This window comes from Colias philodice, chromosome 8, assembly GCF_061535455.1.
Source record: "Colias philodice isolate Cphi_HAF_F1 chromosome 8, ilColPhil1 Martin Lab GWU primary, whole genome shotgun sequence".
NCBI lineage: Eukaryota > Metazoa > Arthropoda > Insecta > Lepidoptera > Pieridae > Colias > Colias philodice.
The window spans coordinates 1557636-1584747 of record NC_143093.1 but is presented as its reverse complement, the minus strand read 5'-3'; the positions used below and the strand labels follow the sequence as shown (position 1 = coordinate 1584747).

General features: G+C 31.8%; 2 protein-coding genes and 1 long non-coding RNA gene across 7 annotated transcripts in view; 1 reads left to right on the top strand and 2 right to left on the bottom strand.

The window, feature by feature from the left end:
* mwh (multiple wing hairs) overlaps window positions 1-27112 on the bottom strand; it is a 111668-nt gene that overhangs the window by 57005 nt on the left and 27551 nt on the right. The gene's annotated exons all lie outside the window — the stretch shown is intronic.
* LOC149486294 (uncharacterized) lies at window positions 673-10761 on the bottom strand. 2 transcript variants are annotated; one of them, XM_089697732.1, is made up of 4 exons: window positions 9690-10761; window positions 8995-9229; window positions 2908-2998; window positions 673-2729 (listed from the first exon to the last, which is right to left on the bottom strand). In XM_089697732.1, exons 1-4 carry the CDS (start codon window positions 9702-9704, stop codon window positions 1796-1798), a joined length of 1275 nt encoding a protein of 424 aa, XP_089553858.1. In that variant the 5' UTR covers window positions 9705-10761; the 3' UTR covers window positions 673-1795. The 2 variants fall into 2 exon arrangements, with proteins under 2 accessions (XP_089553858.1, XP_089553859.1); XM_089697733.1 differs by having other exon boundaries at window positions 673-2727; window positions 2912-2998; window positions 9690-10758.
* LOC149486295 (uncharacterized) lies at window positions 3671-5200 on the top strand. Its single transcript, XR_016315923.1, has 3 exons — window positions 3671-4193; window positions 4320-4381; window positions 4456-5200. It is a non-coding gene; the product is annotated as an uncharacterized LOC149486295 (long non-coding RNA).

Genomic DNA, 27112 nt, shown 5'->3' with positions numbered 1-27112 from the left:
AAAACGATTTTTTAAGTAAAATTCATAATTAAGTAAGTATACATTTAAGGCACACCAACGATCTAAGACACTTTTTTTTATTAGAAAAACTTAGTAGGTAACAATATAAGTATTAACTTATGTAATAAACTAAGTACCTAATAATAAAATATAATGAATTATACGAGAACATATTATGTGAGGAGAGATTCAGTCATATTTTAAAATAATTTGGAATATCCAAAAGTGCACGCCTCATAATTTTTTTTTAATAAATATTTATTAATTATTATTTTTGTTTATTTAATAACAATTAAACCACATCGAATCAGACCCTGAAAAATGAAAGGGTTCTATTCCTGAGCATACTCAAGCGTAAGAGAAAAAAAAAGACTCGATTAGTAAAGTATTTCGGTCGCTATCGTGTTAACAAGAAAAAGGATCCGCACATACAGACACACGGACGTCCAAGACAGAACTTTTTTAAACTGTTTTTTAACTAGTTTAAATAACAAAAATGACATCAAAAATATCATGAACGTTAAAAATAGTGTTTTTTCTTAATATGTGTGTGTATGTATTATCTTACAAGTGCAATGTATGATACATAAAGACATTTTAAGTTTGAAAAATCAGATGTTTTGCGCGAAGTGACAGTAGTACCCACCTCAACGCTTCGCTTATGAGGCGTGCAATACTGCTATTTCATTTGAGGTAAATATATATAAATAATACAATATGACGTATTCTAAACATATATCTTAAAACTAAAGGTTAAATACATTATAAATGCAAGAAGCTCTGTTGAGGTAGAAGTTTAATATAATACATATTTTTGGGGTTCTTTTACATGCGTTAATTAAGTCCTCTTATTTATTTGGGGCTCTAATTGACTAAATAAGTTCTGTCCCATTGTACGATAATTTTGTAAATTTAATTGGATTGATGCAGGTGGAATTTCGTCGTGGTTAAAATGTTCATTTACAACAGGTGAAATACTGAACGAATTAACTATTCTGATATTATTACTTTGTTCATTTAACATCTTTCCTTTGATTGCTAAGTGGTTGTCCATTTACTTGCAATCTAGGAGGATATGTTATTTCTATCAAGGGTGGGGGAAACATTGGTCTTGCATTGGTCCTGTCCCGCATGTTTGGTGGGTTGAGCTCTCGCGTCAGTCTGTACTCGTTTCGCGTCGTATGTTTGGTGTTCTACTCCTGAACTTTTTCTTTTATTGTTGCTTTCCAATCGACGTATAGTAGTGTCATACATTTGGAACTGTGTGAACTGTTTACTAGTGTCTCTTTCTCGTTCTACTGGCCTTGGACTTAAAAAAGCCTGCGATTCACTTGCATTGCTTGGCAATGTACTATAAGATTTCATTTGTGTAGGTCCTTTCTCACTGTTGCGATTATTTTCCACTCTTTGAACGGGAGGCGCGTGTGTGTTATATCGAATGCTTGGAACATGTTTATCGGTCTGTTGATTCGAATTATATTGCCCGTGCATGGGTAATTTATTTCCTTCGTTACGTCGAATTTGCTCTTCTGAGTTTCGGCTGATATTAATTCCTGCTTGTGATGTACTGCTTCTACTTATATGTTGCGTTTGTTCTTTTGGTGTCGTATTTGAGGACATTCTCCTTTGATGTGGCAGCTTGTTTTTTGTATTATCAGGAATGGTCTTTCGTACTGTAGGACGGGAGGTAGATTGCGATTGCAGTATGAATTCAATGGTGTGGGCGTCTGTGAACTAATTTTGTCGGTACTCGGTTGCCTGTTTACTGGTGTTTCACTACGTCTTTCCCCATTATTCATACCCTCTTTTGTTTTTTGTCTCGAATTGAATTTATTATATTATTTACATTTTTTCTCTTGTTTTGAATGTCCCTCTCTGATATTTGATTAGAATCATTCTCAGTTTGTGTGTATGAACTATTTCTGTTGTTGGTTTTGTCTGTTAATATTGGAGAGCGACAAGACCCTGTTTGAGATTCCGAATTAGATATCTTATTAGTTTGAACTTGCTGAGATACATTCGAGTCATTTTCAGTTTGTGTGTATGAACTATTTCTGTTGTTGGTTTTCTCTGTCACTATGTTAGTTGCACAAGACTCTGTTTGAGATTCCGAATTAGATGTCTTATTAGTTTGAACTTGCTGAGATACATTCGAGTCATTTTCAGTTTGTGTGTATGAACTATTTCTGTTGTTGGTTTTCTCTGTCATTTGACCGCTACTTGGCTCCTTTCGCATCTGCGAATTATTTTCTTCGTTAATTTGGCTTTGTACTCTTATCCCTTGATTAAAAACAGGATGTGTACACGGTCCCGGAATAAAAAACCCAGAAGAAAAATGATGAAAGTTTTGACAATATTGAGGTGGGATCTGGGCTAGATTGTTGTGATTGCATGGTTCTATTATTGTAGGAACAATATGTACACTGGTATGTGGATAAGTATTAACGGGTTTGTAAAAACAATTTTGATTATGCCAAGGATTTGAGCAAACTCCAGGATATTCTTTACAACAATATGCTTGTCCATTGGTTCGTTGATTCTGTGTGTTATTGGATGTTGAGTATCCTTCATTAAAATTTGTTTGTGTGTTTGTTTTCTTCGGATCATCTTCACCACCAAATAATTGCTGATACTTCTTTGCTAATTCAACATTTTCATGCATTTTTTCCTTCGCTATATTACGTTTTTTGGTTTGAGCTTTCATCGTTGTACCCAGTTTCTTTGTATCTGGTGAAAAATAGAAATTCTCAATAACTTTGAATAAACGATTTATCTCAATCTATTTATTGAAAATAGGCTTTTAATGAACCCTTTCTGTAATATGAAATCATACTATACTATGGCAAGATAATTTTACTATTTTTTGTCATCAATGCATACGTTACAAAATATTATAGCGTCGTATCTTTACCTTTAACTTTTGATGCATATTTCTTCTTCTTGGCTATTTGGCGCTTGTTTCTCTTGGCGATATAAGTTTCAGCCCTTTCATAAGATTCTGGAATGATTTAAATAATTAATTTCAATCGTAATTTACCTGATAATAATTCATATGTCTATTATTTTAACTTCTGTTGTTAATAATCGTTAAAGTTTATAATTATTTACATTTTGTGCTTGCTTTAGAGTAAATGCGTGACAAAATAAATATCATTTCAGCCTTTCTGTATTAAATAAAGCATTACACGTATATTCTCATTATTAAAAAAAAAGTGTTGAAAATAAATGCGTATTGCAAATCGAAATAAGAATAAAATGTATAGCGTATAGATGGTATTCCGTGACCTAGGTGTTTTGTCCCAGACTAATCCATTACGTTAATTGAATGGATTGTCAACAAAGTGTCACTACCAGAGGACATACTATAGTACTATACATACAAGTGTAACAATAACATATGTACCTATACAAAAAAGCAAGTGATAGTCGCAGAGATCCAAATAAATTAATTTTAAAAGATAATCCTCTTCTAAAAAAATATAATAAAAATTGTCTCTGTATGAGTGTAATAAATAATCATATATAATAAGGTAACAACTAAATTAAAAAACTTAGAATCTAAATTATTTTTTAAAAAACTTAACGAATGGCTTCAACAGAAATGTTTTTATAGTGTTAAGGTGATGAATTAATTTTTCTAACATTTACGGCCCTTTTTAAACCTACGTAATTTTTATATTATTAAAGTTGTCGTGATGAAAATTCTTGACAAGAAAGTTCAATAGTAACACAATACGTCTACCGTTTTAGAAACATGATTCCATGATATTTTCTCGATAGAAAAAAAATACAAAGTTCTCATTGTTATTTTTTTTTAATCTCTGGCATCTTCAAAATAACAAACGTAAAGTTACGACTTTTTGGATATTAACTATAAAATATACAACCTATACGTCTACCGTGTTAGAATTTTGAAATATGCGATGGTTTTGAAATAAACAAGAAATACTTGAAATTAGCGCGCGACCAGCCAATATAGCGAGAGCCGCCCTGTACCTTCCTACCCCGATCGCTGCACGAGTCATTCCCGCTACGGCCGTCACACGGGGAACTTGTGTCGCTTGCGCAATCGTAAAAAAGGGTGACAACACGATAAGACAAAATGAGACAAATGGGGACAATAAAGAAAATAAGAAGAAGAAACATAAAGGTTGGAGGAAAAAGAATGCTTACAATTGGAACAAATTAATGAAGTAAGTTGGTTTTATTTTAAATTTGATGATAATTGTATTATAGACGATGTTTGATATGTACCCCTGTTTTAAGTACATAACGAATGTGTAAGATTTTTTCATTTATAGCATAAATAATCTTTTCAGAAATCCGGAATCCAGAAGGAAAATAAACCCACTGATTGTTCACAATGTGAACCCACTCCTTCGTAAGTACCTTTATTCAGTCAAAAATGTATGTTATCAACGCTCTACTGGTTTTATCGCATGATTCCATTTTTAGCAAAAAGCAACAAAGTGCAAAGAAATAAAAAATCATGGTGAACTTAGTGGAAGTATGGTGGACGTAATATGGAATTATGGAACAGGAGCTCGTTGGAGTAGTATTATATTTTAAAAAAATACGAAAAAATTTCAAGAATTTCTTAGTAGGTGGTAGATAAGTATGTTGTATAAAGAATTTGATGTTGATATTTATTTCATTTATACGTACTACACCTGTGCGGGAAATTGCTTAGTACTAAAACCGGTTTATATTCATATTTACATAGTAAAGTGAGTTTTCATTTCGAAAAATTTTGTGTAAGTATATTAAATTGAGTTCCTGGGTGATCTGGAAACACAATTGGGCCCGGAGGATGGCGCTGCAGTCACTCCTCCTAATCACATGAACCGATTTGGATGAATATTTGTGTGCACATTTCATTGTTGTGGGATGATTGGTTGATTCGTTTTCACATTAGCTAATATTATGTATTTTTGTTGTTAGAAAGTAAACTTAATTTAATGTTTATAATACATTATTATTGGTATAAATAAGCCAGTGTTCGTCTCACATTGCTGTACCTGCCTACCTATCCTACCAGGGCCTAACTTTGTTCTGGCTATTTTATTTTGATTATTTGTAATGAATAATTACAATTATAATAGAGTGCAAAAAATAAATACATGCGTCAATATATTTTGTGTTTTTTTTAAACAATTTTTTTATTTAAAAAAATATCATTCCGACCGCGGCTTTGCCCGCGTGGAATAAGGTTATATCGTGAATCCTGTTTTATCCCACAGAAGTGTTCAGTTCGGATAAAAAGTATCCTATGTGTAAATCCAGGCAATTAGCTATATTTTATCAAAATTGGTAATGTAGTCTTGACGTGATTAAGTAACAACTAACAAAAAAATATACAAATTAACATCCAAAGTTTCGCATCAGTTTTACTGTATTAGCGATATCTTCCACTCTTGACTTTGACTGAGAAGAATTAGGGTTTATAACTTCTTTCAGAAATAGTACCTTTCATTTCTGGGCATGATGTAATATCTACGTCAGCATCAAATTCTATCTAAATCAATTCAGTAGTCCGCGTAATTAGGTACCATTTCATTTTTTCAGAGTAACAATATTTTTTGTTATTTTAAAGATTATTTATAACCTGTATTATTTTGTAATAAAGTAAACATTACGAAATAATAATAATTAATAATTATTAATAATGTCTAAGTAGTTGTTAAAAAGAAGATAATTTTGTGTTTATAAGCAAGAAAATAAAACCAATAAATCAACAATTGTATAACAATATTATAACTGTATGACGACTCCATACATGTTTGTCCCGAGTCGGCCAGCGGCAGCGCGGCGAGTAGGTATGCAAGAATGACTTCGCGCACACCCGCGTTCGCGATAGCGAGCTATTAGACTCCGCCCGCCAAGCAGTGGATTTTTTTTTGTGTATCGTCTTAAGGAATTCTTGGACTCATGAATGGGATTGTATATTTGTGACTCGATTTTATAATGTATGTTATAATAAATTTAGAAAATTTATTGTTTAATGAATAATGTGAATGAATGAAAAATGAATTGGACACTTTGATTATACATATGTAATAAAATAATTTGCACGCTGTTAAATAACGGCTAAACATGCTGTAATATTACATATATTGTAAGTTATAACACCCTAAAATATCATGTTTCAATGCAAATAAAGGATTTATTTATTTATTTAATAAAAAATAATTAGGGTAATTGCGCTGGTTTGCCGTCCAGTTTCGGTTTTCGTCCATTTGACTGACCTGCTACAATCACGTGCGTGAAACTTGAATACAAACCTACCTTCCCGCGCAAGTTTGCACTTTTTACGTTCCATAATGTGTAAGCAACAGTACTATCAACATGAAAATTTGATTTGACAAGAAGAGAGTTCAAAAAATCAACGTAAAAGTGGCCGCTTCCCATCCGTGCCTTGCAGATGTCATCGCGCGAGAGAAAAATTTGCCGGCGAGAAAAGTTCATGGTAAGTTAAATCACTGTTTTAGCTAGTTTACGTAATGTTTTTGGTACGTATGTTTAGATATAAGCCTATTAAACGCAATTAGAAGTGTTTATTATACTTTTTTTATAATATTCTTCGAAAAATTAAGTGGACGGATACTAGGTTACCAAATTCTCAAAATATTTGGTTTTCGTCCAAGTGGACGAAAACTCAAACAGCTACGTGAATATTTGTTAGGTTCTTTTTACTCTATCGGACCTTTAAAATACTGAATAGTTTCTCCCGAAGTGATCTTTATTGCTATTAGTTTAGATTTTTTGGTTTCCGTCCACTGCTTTGACAGTGCAGCCAAAATAAAAAAATATTTAAAGAAGTGGACGAAAACTAAATTTAGCTTTAAACGTTTTAGTTTTCGTCCATGAATGAGTATTGGAGTGGACAAAAATTAAAAATAGCTATTCTTTTGCATTACTTTTCGTCTTTTTTACGTATTGAAAAGTTTTCTATTCAGTATCTTCCTTATAAATAATAATTGGTGAATATATATTCCTTATATATAATTGGCCAGAGTGCTGTAGGTACCTAATATTGTCATTCATTCAGTCATGTATCATTCTCCTTATGTGAAGTAGAGTCAATTATTCGTAGCATAAATGGGGGTAGGTCAGACATAATACACTGTATTTTTCTTGATTATCATTCACTTGAGTATCATCTTTTATTCTAGGTCTGTTTTGCCAATGCAATATTTTTTTATTCTACTTACTCAACGTATCCTAAGAAAGATCTTATTGTTTTTAGATGGCCTCGAAGGAGTCTAAGAAAGCTAGAAAAAAAACGCTACGTAGGTACACTGAAGAATCTTTAATAAAGGCATCAGTAAGACAATAATGCATAGTTCAGTAAGGTATAGTATAGTTTATTTTAGTAGCTAAAACGTATTATTATGGCTGTGTTTAATATAGTACGTTTCATTTGATAAACAAAGTATTAGAATGAATATTTCTGTTTTTTGATGTAATTTCTCAGTCCTATAATTATTACTTTATTCATTTACATTGTAAGTAACGCATTCCTTTCTTCATTACGAATGATTAAACAGTCATCACTAACGCATATAAAGACTGCCAAGTGCTACATAGATCTCAGTGTTGACTAGTTATATTGATTATTATTAGTAAAACTAAACCTGTAAGGTAGTGAGAAATTGTGATGTTGATTAAATAAAAGTATATATTTACCTGTAATTGGTTTTTAACTTAATAATTGACCTACCCTCCTTTTTCTACACGGTGGTCGAAAACTAGCTTACACTAGGACGAAAACCAGTTTTTTTGGACGAAAACTAGCATATACCCTACTTTTGCAGAAAATAATTTAAATAAAAAGATACATCAAAATGATTTATTTTCACTTAATATCATCTTAAAGAAGACTATATAAGGACTAAATAAAAATATTATATGTTTAAGAAAGGGTGCTCCAAAATATTTATTTCGCATCACAAAGTTGGCAACTCCCATAACTGGACGAAAACCAGCGCAATCACCCTATTTGAATGTTTATTGCTGGCAGTCTGTCGTAAAAAATATAGTGTTGATAAGAAAATGAGAGCGCAAAGCTTGTTGAAAAAAAATTATTATTTTTAACGTAATTTAAATGGGCTATTTGTAGCTCTAATATCTATTCGTCTGCTGCTGTCTGGGTTTTCCCGACGAACAAAACAATTGATAGTCATACAGGAAGTCATTAATAGGAATTCCTAAATAATAAGTTATTATTTTAAAATTACTATTAAAAAGGTATTTCTTAGCATCATGATATGAATATAATCTTTATCGATATTATGTAAGTGTGTTATTATATCTTCCTTAGAATGTTGACAATATAATATATTGGTTACTTGATCCAAGTGTTGTTGTGTGAACAAACTCCTTGTTATTCTTAGAAATATCATAAGCGATAAGAAGCTTATTCAGAAAATTGTTTTGTAAGATCTTATTTCATAAGATAAGTGAGAATAATAAAAAAATGATAAATAAACAAATAAAAAATCTTTAAAAAAAAGTAAAACGTTAACGGTTAACTTTGACCTTTAAATTGTACTCATGCTTGCGATAATGTATACATATAATATGTTAGCAAATTAATAATTTTAATTATTGTTTACTGCATATGACTGATTATATTTAAAGAATGTAATTTTCAGTGCAAACTTTGCTGATATATGAATAGTATTTTGTTTTTTAATTTTAAGAAATACTGTATTATTTGTTTCCCAAAGTTAAATAAATGAATAGGAACTTATAATTTTAATAAATTGAGTTGTTTTGCATCTAAATAAACCAATAATATAAAACGATTTACTATAATATTACCCAATAAAATAATTATGATGTAATCAGTCTCCAAACTCAACTCATCAAATTATTGTAATGCCACTGATACTTTGATATGTGTACCGACTAAGTTCGAAATAAATCTGTCTGTCAAGTGTCAGTCTGTTATATACAATATTCAAGTTTACAAAAGCATGTGAGTACACTAACCTGCAACAAACAATTCCACTACTTCATACGTTCCCCAATCTTTACCAGGCTTTTCTTGTTTCAGCACTCGGATTTCCGTCTGATAAGCATCTTCTATTGGATACTTTATGTGTGTCAATTTAATCTCTTTCCAATTTCCCCATTTGCGAGGAACACAGACCGTCTGGTTAATATCATCGTGAGGCAGTTCTAAGAAGTGAACTACGCTAAAAAGCTTATCACTTATTTTGAACGCCTGAAATTGTGAAAATTAATATTTAGCCTTTTGATTATAATTTGAAACGAACAATTTCATTGAAAAAGTAGTAGTGAATATGGTATTTACGATCAATCAATTTGCAGATATTAAGAATAGGTTGAACAAGGAAGATGCATTTCTATAAATGTTATTTATTCTATCAGCGCATTATTTATTTGTATATGTTTACTAAACAAAATAACAGAGATAATATAATATATTCTATATTCATAAATTACTATTATTAAACATTAGCTGCGGCGCTACATGAAATAATTTAATGCATATCTATTTATGTTTATAAAAAACAAAAGCTGACAAGGAAATTGTTACTTATCTTTTCAGTAACAAAATAAAATTCTATTTGAAGCAAAACACGATTCAACCGTGAAAATAATAGTGATAAACAACATTTCAGACAATTGCGTCATACTTATAAATATTTTAAACAACATACCTCATTCTTGTCCATAGCTGCTAAATTCTATCCTCTATTTCTGGTCGTGGTATTTGTGGTCACAAACACTAATAAAAACTTTTGATACCTTTAGGCACTTTTGAAACCGAATTTTAATTATTATTTTGTGTATCCCAATGTGAGTACCGGCGTTCCCGACGGCCGGAGGATCAATGGTACGGCGCTAGACAGTGGCCGCTTATATACTTTTTTAATTATATTAAAATCATTGACCTAAATTTTACATCCTTATCAATGACACATGAACTATGCCGGCATCCGCTGTTATTTTAAAATTTAAGCTTATCTCCCAATTTTCCCTGAATTGGCAGTTGGCTCATCCTCGGCCGACATCCGCTGTTATCTCTTCGAATCAGGATTTTTCTTGAATTGGCTGATCCTCTGTCGACATCCGCTGTGTTATATCAAAATTTAAGCTTATCTCCCGATTTTCCTTGAATTGGCTCATCGTCATCGCCAAATTTAACTGTTTTTTTTTTTTTGTGTGTGTTTTATTTTCGCGTGACAACAGGCCTTTGTAAATTCAATCAATCTGTGACTCAATGTAGTTGCGCGTTATCGCGTTATATACCTATCGCTTATTGGCACCGTCTTTCCATCAACATGGAGACGTTCAAAAAGAGTACATTTAAGTACAAAAAAACCGGCAGGCTAAGGCTTCTATAAATTAATCCCTATGATATCCCTCTCTTGCCTTTTGAGGACAGCTACGCATCTACCTCCCAGTGGAGTTGATTCTTATGGGCGGCATGAATCGCTTAACAACAGGCGACGCGCCTGCTCGTTTGCTCTCCTATAGCATCAAAAAAGTGCGTGTGTGCCGCGCACACGTGTCAGAAGTGAAACTTCTTTGACAAGATTCAAAGATACTAAAATCGTTGCCTCACTCCATGACGTGACGGTATTGCCATGACGCGACCTTGATTTTACGCGCCTAAAGAAGTTTCACTTCAAAAAAACCTGCCTACCGTGGGTTGCCGGCGCGGCAGTATCTCCAATCGCGATTATTAATTTATGTACTTAGCCGACTGCGATAAAAAGATGTTATTGTTTTTTATGAATATATAATATATATCATATTTTTTTATAATATGACTTAATCTGGTAGGTTGTTTATGTCATGGATGTAGATATAGTAAAATAATAAATTAAGAATTTATCATTAAGAGAGAGTGATATTGTTTTTTAGCATCATTTTGTTTATTATGACAATTCAACCCGGGAAGCAGCGGGGGACCTGTAAGTTTGATTATGTAAATGAAGGTCGTTGAACAATGTTTCTAATTAGAATATATTTCGATAATCTTCACTCTGAATTCTGATATTGTAAACATCACATAAAGCATCCTTGATGAAAGTGAACGTGATTATGGTTGTTTGTCATTTTCGATTAGAGAAAGTTATTTGCAAGTAATAATATAAGACGTTAAGTTTCTATGTGAATTTGTACAAAATTATATTTGAAATCAATGGACAGATTTTGAAAGAAAGAGCGTTTTCTCAATAATGTTTTTTATTTTAATTTATAAGAAATATAAACACAACCAATACCATACAGATAACGTAATCTCCTCTTCTTAAGAAGTCGGTTCAAAAATGAGGATGATGATATTTACGAATTATTTCACCACCATTTTCATTTTTTCTCATTAAGAGGGGTTATTAAGTTCAGCCACTTTGTAAACATCATAATATCACATATCTATACCTTCTTCGAATCTAAAAAGGCTAATAGTTCAGCCACCTCATCACAAATACGTCATTACATTATATGTTATTATTTTGACACGTTTAACTTCAAGGCCAAATGTCAAACAGTTGGGTTAATCGTGATTTATTACTATGCAGTTATGTAAAAAAACAATAACATATAGATAGAGCCTTAGATTGATAGAGCATACATTTATTTGGCAATTTATTTATAAATATTTTTTCACATAATATTATGCTTATGAGCTTATTAAACCGTTTAATGGCGGAAATTATATTTAGCTAGCTTATTTAATCAAAAGTTCGACGACATATTGTGTCATCCGCCAACCCGCACTTGGCCAGCGTGGTGGATAATGACCTGCAGAACCCTTAAGGGAGGCCCGTGACACAGCAGTTGCAGTGGGAACGTATATGGTGATGATGTTGATATTTGTTTAGATTTATTAGATGATATCTGTGGCGCAGCGCTCAGTCATAGTCTATCTGTGATTGATAACAAGAATGTTATAAATTTATATTTATAAAGCACTTGAATGCCATAAAACCAAAAATATGAAATTCAACAATAAGGTCGTGTTCCATCGTTACAATATTGTAATCATTGAAAAATGTTTCGTATATTGGTTGAGATGGTTGTTAATCATCTCAATAGATGGCGCGCGCGTTAATCATCTCAATAGATGGTCCCTCAGAAGTCAGACACATAAAACTGAAACTATAGAATAAATTCGATCGCTCTGGTGGGTCACGGATGGCTGTTGGTCAAGCATCCGCCCCGGATTGGCGTGAAAGGATGCAGGTTCAAGTCCCGCCTCATGATCGAATTTTTCTACTTTATAAATTTATATTTATAAAGCATTTGAATGCCATAAAACCAAAAATATCAAATTCAACTAGAATGTTAAATACATTTAATTATTTACATTGTTTTATGTACAAGTAATTGTGGCTCGGTGGCGACTTCAAATAAATAAGTCGGGGGTTCGAGACCAGGTAAGTGTGCAGGATAAGACTTGAATATATCATGCGTAGGAAAGTATTACCTATAAGAAATAAATAATTTGGAAAATCCAAAAGTGCACGCCTCATAATTTTTTTTAATAAATATTTATTAATTATTATTTTTGTTTATTTAATAACAATTAAACCACATCGAATCAGACCCTGAAAAATGAAAGGGTTCTATTCCTGAGCATACTCAAGCGTAAGAGAAAAAATAGACTCGATTAGTAAAGTATTTCGGTCGCTATCGTGTTAACAAGAAAAAGGATCCGCACATACAGACACACGGACGTCCAAGACAGAACTTTTTTAAACTGTTTTTTAACTAGTTTAAATAACAAAAATGACATCAAAAATATCATGAACGTTAAAAATAGTGTTTTTTCTTAATATGTGTGTGTATGTATTATCTTACAAGTGCAATGTATGATACATAAAGACATTTTAAGTTTGAAAAATCAGATGTTTTGCGCGAAGTGACAGTAGTACCCACCTCAACGCTTCGCTTATGAGGCGTGCAATATGAAGGAAATCATTTAGAAAAGGTATAATTATTATTAACTAGCCTCCGCCCGTGGCTTTGCCCGCGTGGTGTTTTGATAAAAGGTAGCCTATGTTCTTTAAGATTGTGCCAAATTTCATCAAAATCGGTTGAGAGGTTTAAGCGGGAAAGCGTAACAGACAGACAGACAGACAGAGTTACTTTCGCATTTATAATATTAGTAAGGATAACAGACTCTGCACTGGTTGCCTCATCGTTAAATTATGTTTCTTGATTCTTTTAGTCAGAAAAACTGATAGAAAGGTTATAGACGGCACACTGTATATATATAAGTAATATATCATATATTGGATCAAGTTTAATCGATGTTTGACAGAAGAAATCTCATAAATAATTATCTAATCGTTATTTATTACAACATATGAAAGTAATTAATAACCAGATGCGCTATACTTATAAAATAATTATTAATTACTAATTAACATATAAATTTATTCTTTCCTAGCTTTCCGTCCGCGGCTTCGCCCGCGTTGTCTAAAATTTAACATATTATATACTAAAACCTTCCTCTTGAATTGCTATATCTATTAAAAAACCCATATCAAAATCCGTTGCGTAGTTTTAAAGATTTAAGCATACATAGGGATTAGGGACATAGGGGCCGAGAAAGCGAATTTGTTTTATATTTACTATCTATCCTATCCTATCCTATACTACTAATATAATAAATGCGAAAGTTTGTGAGGATGGATATAATTAATGAAATGAAATGAAATGAAATAACTTTATTATGGACATAATATTATGAAAAAAAAGATACAATATAGATGAAAAAAAAGGAACTTAAAAAAAATACATATGCCATAATTAGGCCAACCACTCAGTGTGTCATCACTGATTTTCAGTGGCCGCCTTAGGATGTCTTATTGACAGTGGATGTATTTCCGTTCGGTATGCAAACTGTATTAAATATAATTTAATCGATATATACTTACTTTATAAATATAATAAGTAAATGAATATGAATAATATACGTATATTGTGTATTAAATTGAATTTAAATTTGTGCACATAAAATTTAATATACTTACATTTAAATAATAGTCATTAATATAATATATTTAGATATTGATACATACATATATATATGAAATTTGTAAAAGTGAGTGTATACATATTTTGAAACAAAAAACTAATCAATAAAAGGCAATTGAATGGGGTTAAAATTTCTGATTGCGCTTTTGAATGTCGAGAAGATAAGACTTCAGTTTGTTTTTAAAAGAGAATACGCTTTGTTGGGAACGAATAGGCGGCGGTAGGTCATTCCAGCATTTTGAAGCTTGAAATCTAAAACTCCAATTATGTGTATGTATTAGTATTTGTTACTCTTTCACGCAAATACTACTAAACCGATTACAATGAAATTTAGCATACATATAGAGGTTATCTTGGATTAATTAATAAACTGTTCATCTTGACTGTTGAAGGAGATTTTTATCATACAGTCAAATAATAAGAAATACCTACATCGTATGTGTGCTATTTGGAGATGAGAAAACCATTACTTTCTTAGTGTACATACCATAAAATTATCTAATACTCATTTATTTAATATACAAACGAATAAGATGTCTCTTCAATAGAAACCTTTAACGGTTCTTTATCAATAGCTCACTTTCTCTCAATAATCGCCGAGTCACTGATAAAAAGAAAAGTGATTGTACGGATTAGAATATACATGCTCATATATGGTTTACGACAATAATTTAACCATGTCTGAGATCTTATAGACTACTAGCTGTGTCTCGCATCTTTAACCGCATTGCTCTGCTCCTATTGGTCTTAGCACTATCTTTAACTAGCTTTCCGCCCACGGCTTCGCCCACGTTTTCAAAGAAAAACCCGCATAGTTCCTGGTCCCGTGGGATTTTCGGGAGAACCTATCCTATGTGTTAATCCAAGTTACCGTCTATATTTGCGCTAAATTTCATCGTATTTGCGTGACAGAGTAACAAACACACACATACACATCCATCCTCACAAACTTTCGCATTTATGATATTAGTAGGAAATTGCAATCCTCCAGTTGTTTACGTCTAAAGTCCAGGCGAACGAAGTCGCGGGCATCAACTAGTTTGTAATATAGGACTAAATTATACACAAGAGCGTATGTGACGCGTGATTGCCACTAATTGTCGCCCGTGGCGTCGCCTGGAATCCAGGATGTTACGGTAGCTAACTGTGACTAATACTGGTCAACTGGATTGTATCTTATTACGTGCTATTAACTTTTCTTATATAATTACTTGCAGGGAGTGAAAAGCGATTTAGCGCGCCATTTTTTGCAAGTCTTTAGTTATCTAAATGTAAGCTTTATTCTTATTAATTTAAGCTTATATAAAGTTTCACGCATATATCTATTTCATTAATATTTGGTGGACGCGATAAAAAAAACTAGCGGTTTATTTGTGTGCTATGAAAAATACCTACAACAAAAATTATAGAATACCTATTATATATTTTTTTTGTGTTACTCTTTTGAATTGTATATTCTGTTCGGTTGATTTAAACAAATACAAAAATCCCTGTAAACAACATAGTAATTGGTTGCGTTTGCGTATCTTCGAAACATAGATTCTGTAGTTATTCAAATAAGAAGAACGGGGATAAAAAGGACGTAAAGCCAACCATATAATTTCCCCGTACACGTGTGGAAAATTCATTCATTCAGTTAATAACATCAGGCATCATCTCAGACAGATTGAAACAATGTTAATGCATAAAACATAAACTCCCTTCAACTTGTGACAACCCTATCAATAATGGCTTGCGCAAATAAATGCTCCTTCAATGTCTTTATAAAGCCGCAAGTTATGTAATGCAAGGATTCCTATTCATGTATTCCCTTGATGGGCTGTTAAGCGTTTGATGACGTCATAAAGTATCGTCTCGGGATAGGGTTGTGAAATTTTAATTTATTTTTCGGAATAAATAGGTATGATGCTTAGTGTGGATTTCAATTCTACCCACTAACCACTTATAGATAGAATCATTAAACATAACTAATCTTTGAATTTCAGTTGTAATACAAAATGAAAATATGTACAATACATATACAAAATTATAAATCTTAATTCATAATAGATAAATAATGTCAAATTATTCCTGAAAAGTTAAATTCCGATGAAATGATTTTTTTTTTGTTATATTGTGTGGCATATCGTTAAATGACAATAAATTTCTTTCTTTCTTTCTTTCTTTCAAATGCAAAACCTTACAACAATTTCGCTAAAAGGCATTTTAGATTTTAAACTCTAAAAATTGCAGGAAGCTCCCGGATTACCCAGCTCTTGGTAACCCTGGAACTAATAAAAAGGTTGACTTCGTAACATGGCGTCATATCTTACGACTGGTTCTAATGAATACTTCAGGAAAACTAACAGAGATTTACTTGTAGTATTTTTTATAGCAGCACATCTTGGGTCCGTATTGAAAAACAGGATTTTACTTTTAGTCTTTATTACCTACTATTGTCATTTTTTTTAAATTTGTATTGCTCCGCTCCTATTGGTCTTAACCTGATAATATACCTGTAAGTCTATGTCTATCTTACAGGGTAATAATTATTCAAATTGAACCCGTGGTTCCTGAGATTACCGCGTTCAAACAAAAAACTCTTCAACTATATAATATTAGTATAGATATTACGCAACACAGTATCGTGGTTTACTCCAATTATAATTAACATTTAGAGCAGTGAAAGCTAAACACCGACTCGAGGGCCATATTTCGATATTCTTGTGAAATCGATTTGCGAAAGAAAGTGAATTATCGAATTATTACCACGGTTCATTGATTGCAAGTTTGTTCATCGTTTCGTGTTCTTTATGTGTACATTTTATTATCTATACTAATTATGATAATTTTTAGTTATTAACTTATTAACAAAATTCATATCACACATGCAGTCTACAGCCAATGTTCTACCTTCGAATACAATAAATGTAAAAAAAAATCCAGTCAAGAATTTCCTATAAAAAAATCCAACAAGCTAATAATAAGCAATCGAACTGGTAAGCTGGAATAAGAAGAGTCTGTACGTCTGTTGGTGAAATATATGACGAATAATCTACGAAAAAATAATTAAAATCTCACGTCAAAAATCAATAATAATGCTCAACTTGCACTCACGTAAATAAAGTTAGATAACAATTAAATGAAAAATATATTAATTACGTTGTAAACTGTACAAAAATAATTCCCATATTTATATTTCTAGAAATCCATTGAGCGGCCATTGCCGAAGCGTTTCATGCCAATGCATATTTCTATTAGCATGCATGAGTGCATGCGCAAATATGCGCATACGCATAAAAATATGCGCCCGCGCATCGCAATTTCCTTAAAGGTTTGTAATGTTAGCATGTGAATGTTAAGTGTTATTCAAATTAAGTTATGCATTTTAAGTTATAGACTATAAACTGACATAAGACTAACTGTAAAAGATTGTTTATCAAAGAGAGATTACAGTTGAAAAAAAAAAACAAGAAAGTATACATAATTTATATATTTGAAATAGTTATGCTCTACAGATTTTACCCGCGGATAATACGCCATGCAGAGGTTTAATTGTAAAAAAGTAGCTTATTTTTGAAAGTGCGTTTTCGTTCTAAACCTTACCCCAATCGGTGCTGTGGTTTTGCCGTAAAACCATACCAGACGTACAGACTACCCGCATCACTAAACCTACCTAGAATATAATACAAAGTCGCTTTCCGCCGTCTGATAGAATGATTCAAAAGGAAGTTTTAGTATAATATAATTTGTGAAGTTTGACAATGCGGGAGAAGCCGCGAGCGGAAAGCTAGTTGATAATATAAGTATGGACCTAGTTGTACAAAATAACAGACTCAATTCATCACTCCACAAAACTAATTTCTAAATCCGTTTCGCGTGATCAATAATAATCTTCCAAGATACTTTCACTTATATTTATAGTAGAAATATATAATATTTGCATTAAAAAAACATGTAAACACGCACATTGTTTATTTTAATTTGTTTATCAAAACCGGTTTATAATTTTAGTCCTGTGGCGGTGACTGTGACTTCAAAGGCAGTGTCTCTGGAGATAATTGAACCAGTTTCTATAAGATCTAGACATAATATTATTATTAAGCCTTATCTATATCAAGCTAAGTACTTAACTTTTTTAGTAATTAAATCCTTATAAAAGTAATACGAGTTTCATAATCGGAATAATAAGTACCTATGTTCTGTCTTTACGCAAAAATAGCTATAGATTTGTATACATTTTATGATCTACAGGTGTAGACTTTAGAGAAAGACATTAGGCTAATTTTTGGGGCAAAACTTGCAAGAATTAGTAGTCTCGATACAGATGAATATAATATAATATTATATTTATAGCACTTTCATGCAAAAAATACTTTATTGATTATTCTGAAATATAAAAGAAGCTTATGAAATAACTATCAGCTAATATGATATTATAATATACCTATATTTTTTATTCAAAACATGCATGTAAAACTACTACGAGCTGAATTAGTGCGGTTCATAAATCTAAAATCAACATTCTGATAGGAATATGTTTTATGAAATAGTAGTTATGTGTACGTACTTGCAATCGAAGGTTTATGAATGTAAATGTGTGTACTTGCAATCATAGGTACAGCTAATATTTCATATGATTCCAATATGAAGACAAAATTCAATTTATTTCTTCATTCAGGTACTGATCGGAAATGACTTTAAATTCTTATTATTTTGTAACATGCCCCTTTTTCTGGTTATTATTAAAAGCTAAAATAAAAGTGTTATTCTACGCGAAAACACATAGGTATTCTAACAGATTTTAAAAATTTATCGAATAACAAATTCTATAAAACATATTATTATTTATTATATTTACATTTCACATAGGTACTTCTTTACCCTCAAGGTGAGTTCAATAACCTATACAACGTTATTTTCCAAAAAGTTCACCATTAAACTAAAGCTTATCTTCATCTCCATTTACATTACTATTCCACCGGTTTATATTCTAGTAATTCCTATCTAGATGTAAAACGTCTTCTGTTAAACCTAAGCCCGGTATAAAAACTTAAGTATCACCTAACAGAAGCATTACCCAGGAATGTTATCTCACTTATCTAAGTTTATATTTAACTTGGAACATGTTTAAGACATTTATAATAACTCGATATTTGCATTTGAATTAATTGTGACTCGTAATGTCTTCTTGCAGCTCCGTACAATGATTTGTGCAAGAAAATTTCATCTTGAGAGCCTTGGTTCTCTATACTATTATACTTAAGTAACTTTTTTCCTTAATATTTTATACTACTTCTAGGTAAAAACACTTTATTGCACGTTTTAAAAGAAAACAACTCGTTCGTCTTTATCGCGGCAAAATATTTTCGACACCCATACCCAAAAATGGTAACAAATAATTAAATTATAATGTTACTCTATAGCTATTATACAAAACGCAATCCCCATTTTCTGTCAATAGAAAGTACATAATTTCCGATTAATTATACTAGTTATTACTATAGTATAAATGCTATTACCAACTAATTGGTTGCGGTGTCCAGCAGAGCAAGTCAGCTGTAAGGCTATAGTTACTGTTAAAAGGTAAACGAGATCTAGTGAAGCGTAAACATCCAGTGGTTTAGGAATTTATCAGTTTACTATTCTATAATTTATGCATTTTTCTGGAAACTATGACACAAGTTTGGGATTTGATAGCATTTTTGTTCATGTTTATCGATTGATGATTTAGATGTGTTATCCCTTATCCATCATAAAATTATTATTATTATAATTATCAGCATTGAAAAATATAAAGTATGGTAATTTAGGTGGAAAACTTAGCGAACCTTTCCAAAGTACCGCTTTTTGGAAGTCGTTTTGAACAAATTTTAAGGAAGACCGTATATTCAAAATTTAATAATTAAACGCCTAGCTTAACCATACAGTTAGGTATTATGGTGAAATTTTTCAAGCTATTAATATAATAACATCATCAAAATCATCGAGACACATCTTCATTAAACGTGCATTTGAGTTTTGCAAAAATAAATTTATCTATTATGTACTTGATAAATTACTGATGTTCTATTTGTAATTCCTACAAATATTATAATAGGATTTTTTGTAAATAAAATTTCAATAAAAATATCGCGCAATAAAGTTTTATTACTATCTTAAACTTCAACCAAGAAATCCTTTTTTCTCGCATCTTGCGTGTACAGCTTACAAATGGGTGTATTCTAATAGTGTAAGTTGTTATTTATGTGGTATTTTCAATAGCAGCTGCATTTTATAACATTTAGCTAGAAGAAATAATTACTAAGATCCTATCAATAGATGTAAGACGCAAGTCGACTGCAAATCGTCTTGATGAATGTGAGATGATGGGATATATTGTTTTTCTTTTATTTACAAAGTGCAAGTAATAATTTTAATTGAGCGTACATTTTGAATTTTTATTGTCAGAGAGGAACCTATTAAGGTACTTGACTCCACAATGAGTAAGATAATATGAAATATAATGAGCTATATAACGTTTTTTACACGCTTTTATTAGCTTAACCTGCATGTTTGTATGTAACCGACTTAGACTCGATTTAGACCCACTTTAAACGGCCAGATTTAATTCAAACTTTGTACACTTATCATAGATAATACAATACAATAATTGCATAACTTTAAGCGTGACAAAATGTTACTATTTTCCTGTGACTGGTTGCATATTGTAAACCTCACATCTCACTCCACGCCTACGCACACCACGTTTTAAATTCCGTTCTATCTATCACAGATAATATAATACTAAATATCTATAGTCTTTTAAAAGCATTACGCGCCAAAAACAGCCTACACGGCGCGCGGCGTTGACCGAGTTGTCGATAACGGTCAAGCGAGTACCGTGCTTTACGAGGTGCTATGTTTTCGCCTAATGGAATAACATATTATATAATGAATAGATGTTTTATATGCTACAAAGTACATTTATGGCTATTTAAAATAATCTTATTGCATGCAACATCTACTATATAAAAATAAGTCGGGTTTTCCTTCCTGACGAATGCACGAACCGATTTCCACGGTTTTGCATTCGTTGCAAAGGTCTCGGGTTCCGTGAGGTTTATAGCAAAGAAAAGGTGTCTCTGGTGGCGAAACGGAGTTCGCCCGGTTTGCTAGTTGGATATAAGTTGTAGACTTTGACGTAAAACTAGTTTATTTCCCCTGCACTTAAAAAAAGGTTGTTTAGAAGAATTATTGGTAAACATTTAATGTAGTTTAAAAAAACTGAAAAACACGCAAAGTCGTGAAATTATATTATTGTCACCAAGAATCAGTGACAATAATATAATTTCACGGCTTTATGAGTGTACAAAGTTTGAATAAAATTTCGTTTGAAATACGTCAGAATCGATTCTAAAGGAGTCCGTTACACATAAACAACTACAGGTGAAGCTACAAGCTTAAAAAGCGTGTAAAAAGTGAATTTATTTTGTCTTCCAAAATACGATAAACTGGAATATCTACCATGCTCTCAATACTTGTAAAATCATAGTATTGATTAGTGAAAACGCCATAAAAATGAATTGAAATCAGTTCTATTTACTTACTTTCTGCCAAGTGCTAAGTATTTCCAAGTTGTCACTTTTACTTGCTTACTTAAACAGAAAAGTTAGTGGGCTAGTTTCAATTAAAGAGTTTGTTATAATGTATTAAAATTTTACCTTTGGACTTTGGAGACGATACATTATTGATATTCATTATTCATATTATCTAAATATGTAGGTTTATCATAATATAAACTAAGTATGTATTCATATTTCTATAATTTATTCTCAGTTACTGACCTTAAAGAAAATAGTAATTCGCCAAGTTTGAGCAATATGGGAAAAATACCGGCTTTCCCTGCCTATAAGCTGTAGGTCGTAAGCCGTGATCATATTATTCATGATCTCGACTGACAACTTATAAGAGCAATATCTAACATTCTTTGAGGGTATTATCGACTTTCTTAGCTAGCATACCGACATTCAGGGCATTACTTATAAGTTATAACATTTACTGTTACGTCCCTTTTAGTATCAAATTGGATGATGTAAAGGGGAAAACGTTAAACGTTTTTTAGTGTTTCAATGAAATGAAATCTTCTGTTTGATCAAAAACATACAATATTATAATTGACTCGATAAAAAAAATCACGAAGTTACCTCTAATTTTCACACTTTTACGATTTCTACTTGACATGGTATAAAACATTGTTTTCTTTTTCAGAAACAATTATATAAAAACATTTGCGAGGGCTTTGACAAGGCAATTGCTAAAATAACTTTTGGTTTTATCTCGATACGACACTTTTGGCACTTAGGTACCTTATACATTTTTTAATTCCGCAAGAAATAAAACATTATATTTAGTGCAGACGTGAAATCTAACATTGATAGTTAACCATAATATATTTTACATTACAAAATTATTGCAATAATTACCTGACAAATACGTTTGGACAAGGCCATCGCATGAACAAGAGTTTGGTTCAAAGTTCAAACTCAAACTCAAACATTCATTTATTCAATTAGACTACTATTTAGTAGCACTTTCGAATCGTCATTACATAGTATTTTTAACATTTACCACCTTTTAACATATTTAACATATTTTTAACTTCTACATAAGATATTACATCCAGTAGGAATAGTTACACGATTACATCTTCCAACCAGTTTCAAGTAATTTCAGATAGCATCTCTCCAATGTCGTCTTACTGGACGCAATGCAGAAATATTCTAAATATACCTCTAGTACAAAAAATAAACAGAGAATAAATGTACATTTCTTTTACATAGGAAACTGGTTTAGCTAATCGTTAGGAACAGTGGCTTTAGCGTAGTTATTCCTACCGCATATTTATTGTTACGGAGACTGATGTCCTACAAGAATAAAGAGGAAGAAATAGGTTTTTTATATACCTAATTGAACTTTATTACAATAATTGGTAATAGAGATGTTATATAAATAATGATTCCGTGATTATCCATGTCTGTTTTCTTATGATTTCAATTGTTTGTTTCGAACTTTAGTACTAGTTATCTAGAAATTTCAAATGAATTTAGTTGAAAACTCAAAACTACCGCGTTTTTTTTGCATAAAATAGGCTACTTTTTTAAAATATAATTGGAATGAAGTGAAAGCATTATACGTGGTTTTTACCCCGGGGCACAGACGAACGTCCTAATCTATACTAATATTAATATTATATATGGAGTTTGTTTCTTTGAACGCCATATTACAGAAACTACTGGACCGATTTAAAATATCCTTACACCGTTGGATATTTACGCGATACCTGTATGTAACATCCTTTATATTACCTCTAGGGTAGGAAGGACAACATGTACATAATCTAATACGTATGATAAAATAATATGTATCTGTAATACAATTATATAATAATATGTACCTAGGGGCTAGGTAACTTAAATTTTATATAATACTAACCGGAATACTTAATTGCTAGAAGGGTATATTTCTCTAGATGCTTTATATATATACATATATAACAGTTAAACTATTACTGAACGGAAATCCGGCACTATATGTTAATTAACGTATAAATGTATACAAAATAATGTATTTGTGAGACGTTTACTACTATTATATTATCTGTGGCACGATATATCTTTAATTGGACTAGTTACCGGTGCATTTGTTATAGAAATCATTTTATTTACGACTAGCTGCTGCACGCGGCTCCACTCCTGTTGGTCGCAGCGTGATGATAACCTTCCTCGATAAATGGGCTATCTAACACCGAAAGAATTTTTCAAATCGGACCAATAGTTCCCGAGATTAGCGCGTTCAAACAAACAAACTCTTCAGCTTTATAATATTAGAATAGATAAACGAAGGTAAAAAAATTAAGAGCTGGTACCTCAAAAATAATATGAAGATACGTTTTTTTTCTCACACAAAAATTTACTAAATTTTATACAATATGTAAGTAGGTACTTTAAATATAAAATGCAACTAGGACCACATCAGCAGGTAGGAAATACCTAGAATACCCATGTAGGTATATAAATAATCTATTTATTATAAAATAGAAAGATTTGAAGTGTCATTCTCCTTTAAATAAAAACTTAATATAGAAGAAATATTAAATTTTAATATACCGAGTTTATTGAAATATTAATGTAACTAGCGACCCGCCCCGGCTTCGCACGGGTGCAATGCTGATACTAAATATTATACACTACAGAAAAATTGTGAACGTTGTATAGGTATAAAAATATAGCGGCCCGCTCCGGCCTCCGGCATCGCACGGGTATAAAATACATAGCCGGGCGGCCGCAAACGCTACGTCCTGCAATTTTTAAATCTGTAATATCTTCGAAAATATTCACTTAAATCATACGGTGTAAAGGGCCATATAGATCTATATTAAATGAACAATGTATCCATGGTATTTAATTGGTTAAGGATTAATGCTGTATTGGTTAAAATCGCTTCGAAAATTAGCCATTATTTGTCGTAAAAAGTAAATGACAAAAAAAAGTTATTGTGGGTTATCCATAAGAGATAGACATATACCATCGCGGACTTTTCTGTAGACCTTTTCAATGTGTATAATACTTAGTACATTATTTTGATAAAACTCGTAGGGTTCAGCCTGCGTTTGCAATGTAAGCGGAATAAATGTAATTTTTTACGACATCACATTAGAAACCTCAAAAATAACAGTACTTCTCCACTACTTAATGGATCTTATTATACATATAAACCTTCCTCTTGAATCACTCTATCTATTAAAAAAAACCGCATCAAAATCCGTTGCGTAGTTTCAAAGATTTAAGCGTACAAAGGGACATAGGGACATAGGGACATAGGGACAGGGAAAGCGACTTTGTTTTATACTATGTAGTGATAAGCACACGCAATATACCATGTATTTTCCATTAAAATTCATCATAGGGACTCAAATGATACGTAATAAACTTCAGCGTAGGTACTAAAATCTGATTTAATGGCCGCTTTTATAGTCAATTACGTTATCCACGTTAAACTTAAATTAAGTCATAAATAATTTATTCAAATGTTTGAAAACTTGGCTTTTTAATGACTTTTCACAACCATCAAGAATTTTAATAAAGGCGGCCTTTTTAAATAGATTTTCAGTTGATAAGTTCGTTTTATTATTTTTCTATTTTTTATTGATTTTGAAAGTGAGTATAATTAGCTAGCTTCTAGTTATTATTCTGTGGTATAATGTTTGAAATATTTTTACTAAAACAGTATAGGTAATATAGGAATACAAGATACTATAGAATAAGAAGCGGCGAACATAGTGAACGTAGTATGTAGGTACCTACTTACCTAGATTGTTGAAAAAAGTAGAACACAAAACAAAACACTAGTCAAAATAAATGTGTATGAAGTAATTAAGGTAACTACTTACATAGGAAATCTTCCAAACGAGTATTCGTTATAGGATTCCTCTAAGGCTACAATTAATTGGCTTATCCAAGTCTTCATTCTTCGGTTATCCATATAAAATCGTTTTATTATAGGTAGTATCTATTTCAAGATTTCATCGATTTAAAATACGGACCTGACGTCTTGATAGCAGGCGGGAAAAATTATAGCCATAAACGAGATGCGCTTTTTAATTTATGTCCATAGATTATGTAAATTACATAAGATACTTACTATAAAAATAATATTTGCAAAAAATAGCAAAGAGAATACAAATAGGTACTAGGTACGTAAAAATAGTTTTATCACAACCACAACGATCTTGAACATAGAATATTTTTGACGAAATTCGAATTATAACTTTTTTTTTTAATAAAGAACTTTTTTAAGGCAGCCCGCGAGATATTCTAACCGGCCAGCATCTTTTTTGTAAAAGTTTCGTTCAACCTTTTTGGTCGTGGATCATGGTCATGATTTGGAAAGAAAAAAAATATTCACGTTCCAAATTTAAACCTTTCGGCAGTAGCAGTACCCAGAGGTTGGAACTAAAGCAAAGGGGGCGCAGGACTTAAAAATTTTTTGATGGAGTTGGTGTCATTATAACACCTATTTATTATTGTTTTATCGTAAAGATTACGCTAATATAAGCATGTTTTATAGGAACAACTTTTCTCTAAAATCAAAAACGGCCGAGATATTCGCCCTCAAAGATTGATGGTTTTCAAGGGAGCTGGGACATAGAAAAATTTCGATGTTGGTGTTATTATAACACCTATTTATTATTGTTTTATCGTAATAAATACGCTGAAATAAGCATGTTTTGTTGGGGCAAATTTAATCAATTAGGTATAATAATAGGTACTTAGCTAATTACCTACTTCTTTTTCTTCTCTAATCGTTTGAGCGAACTTTTTTCTCCCTGCTTTGAGTGCTTAGGCTTCTGGCGGTGGTTGTTAGTATTATTTTAAATGTAGGTAAGTATTTCAATAATAATACACCTAAAAATATAACTATTACTGAATTTTACGGGGTTTCTTTAGAGAACTGCCGCACGTATTATAGGTTTTTTGTGGGTGGGGGATGGGGGGGAGGAGGGGGGGACCCTCCCACCAAAAGGGGAAAGTTAGGAAACCAATAGTTTTGGAGAAAAATCAATTTTCCTATTCTAACCTCAAAATGTATGGAATTGGTGTAACAAAAATTTTACGATACATAAATAAAATACAAACAAGTTGTGAAAACCTACGTAGTTTTTTTTATTTGAGTGGGAATCGCCCTAAAGTCGCTTCTGGCACTCGCCGGCCGCTGCCGCGGCACGCTCGCTTCGCTCGCTCGGCTCGTGCGGCAGTTCAAGAGTAAACCTAACACGCTCGTCGCTTCGCTCCTCGCTACCTATTTGGATATTAAAAATAAAAGTATAATAGTTTTTTAAGTACCTACGTAGATTTTTTTTGTTTGAGTAGGAATCGCCCTAAAATCGCTTTTGGCACTCGCCGGCCGCAGCGTAAAGTCACAGTACAGTGAAATGGAACGTCTTGGTCCGCTTTTTTGCACAACAAAACGGATAAATGCACTTTTTTCGCACAAAAAATTATTAACTTTAAAAATTAATAACTAAAAAACTACAAGTTTCCTAACGATAATATTTTGGAATTACAATCTT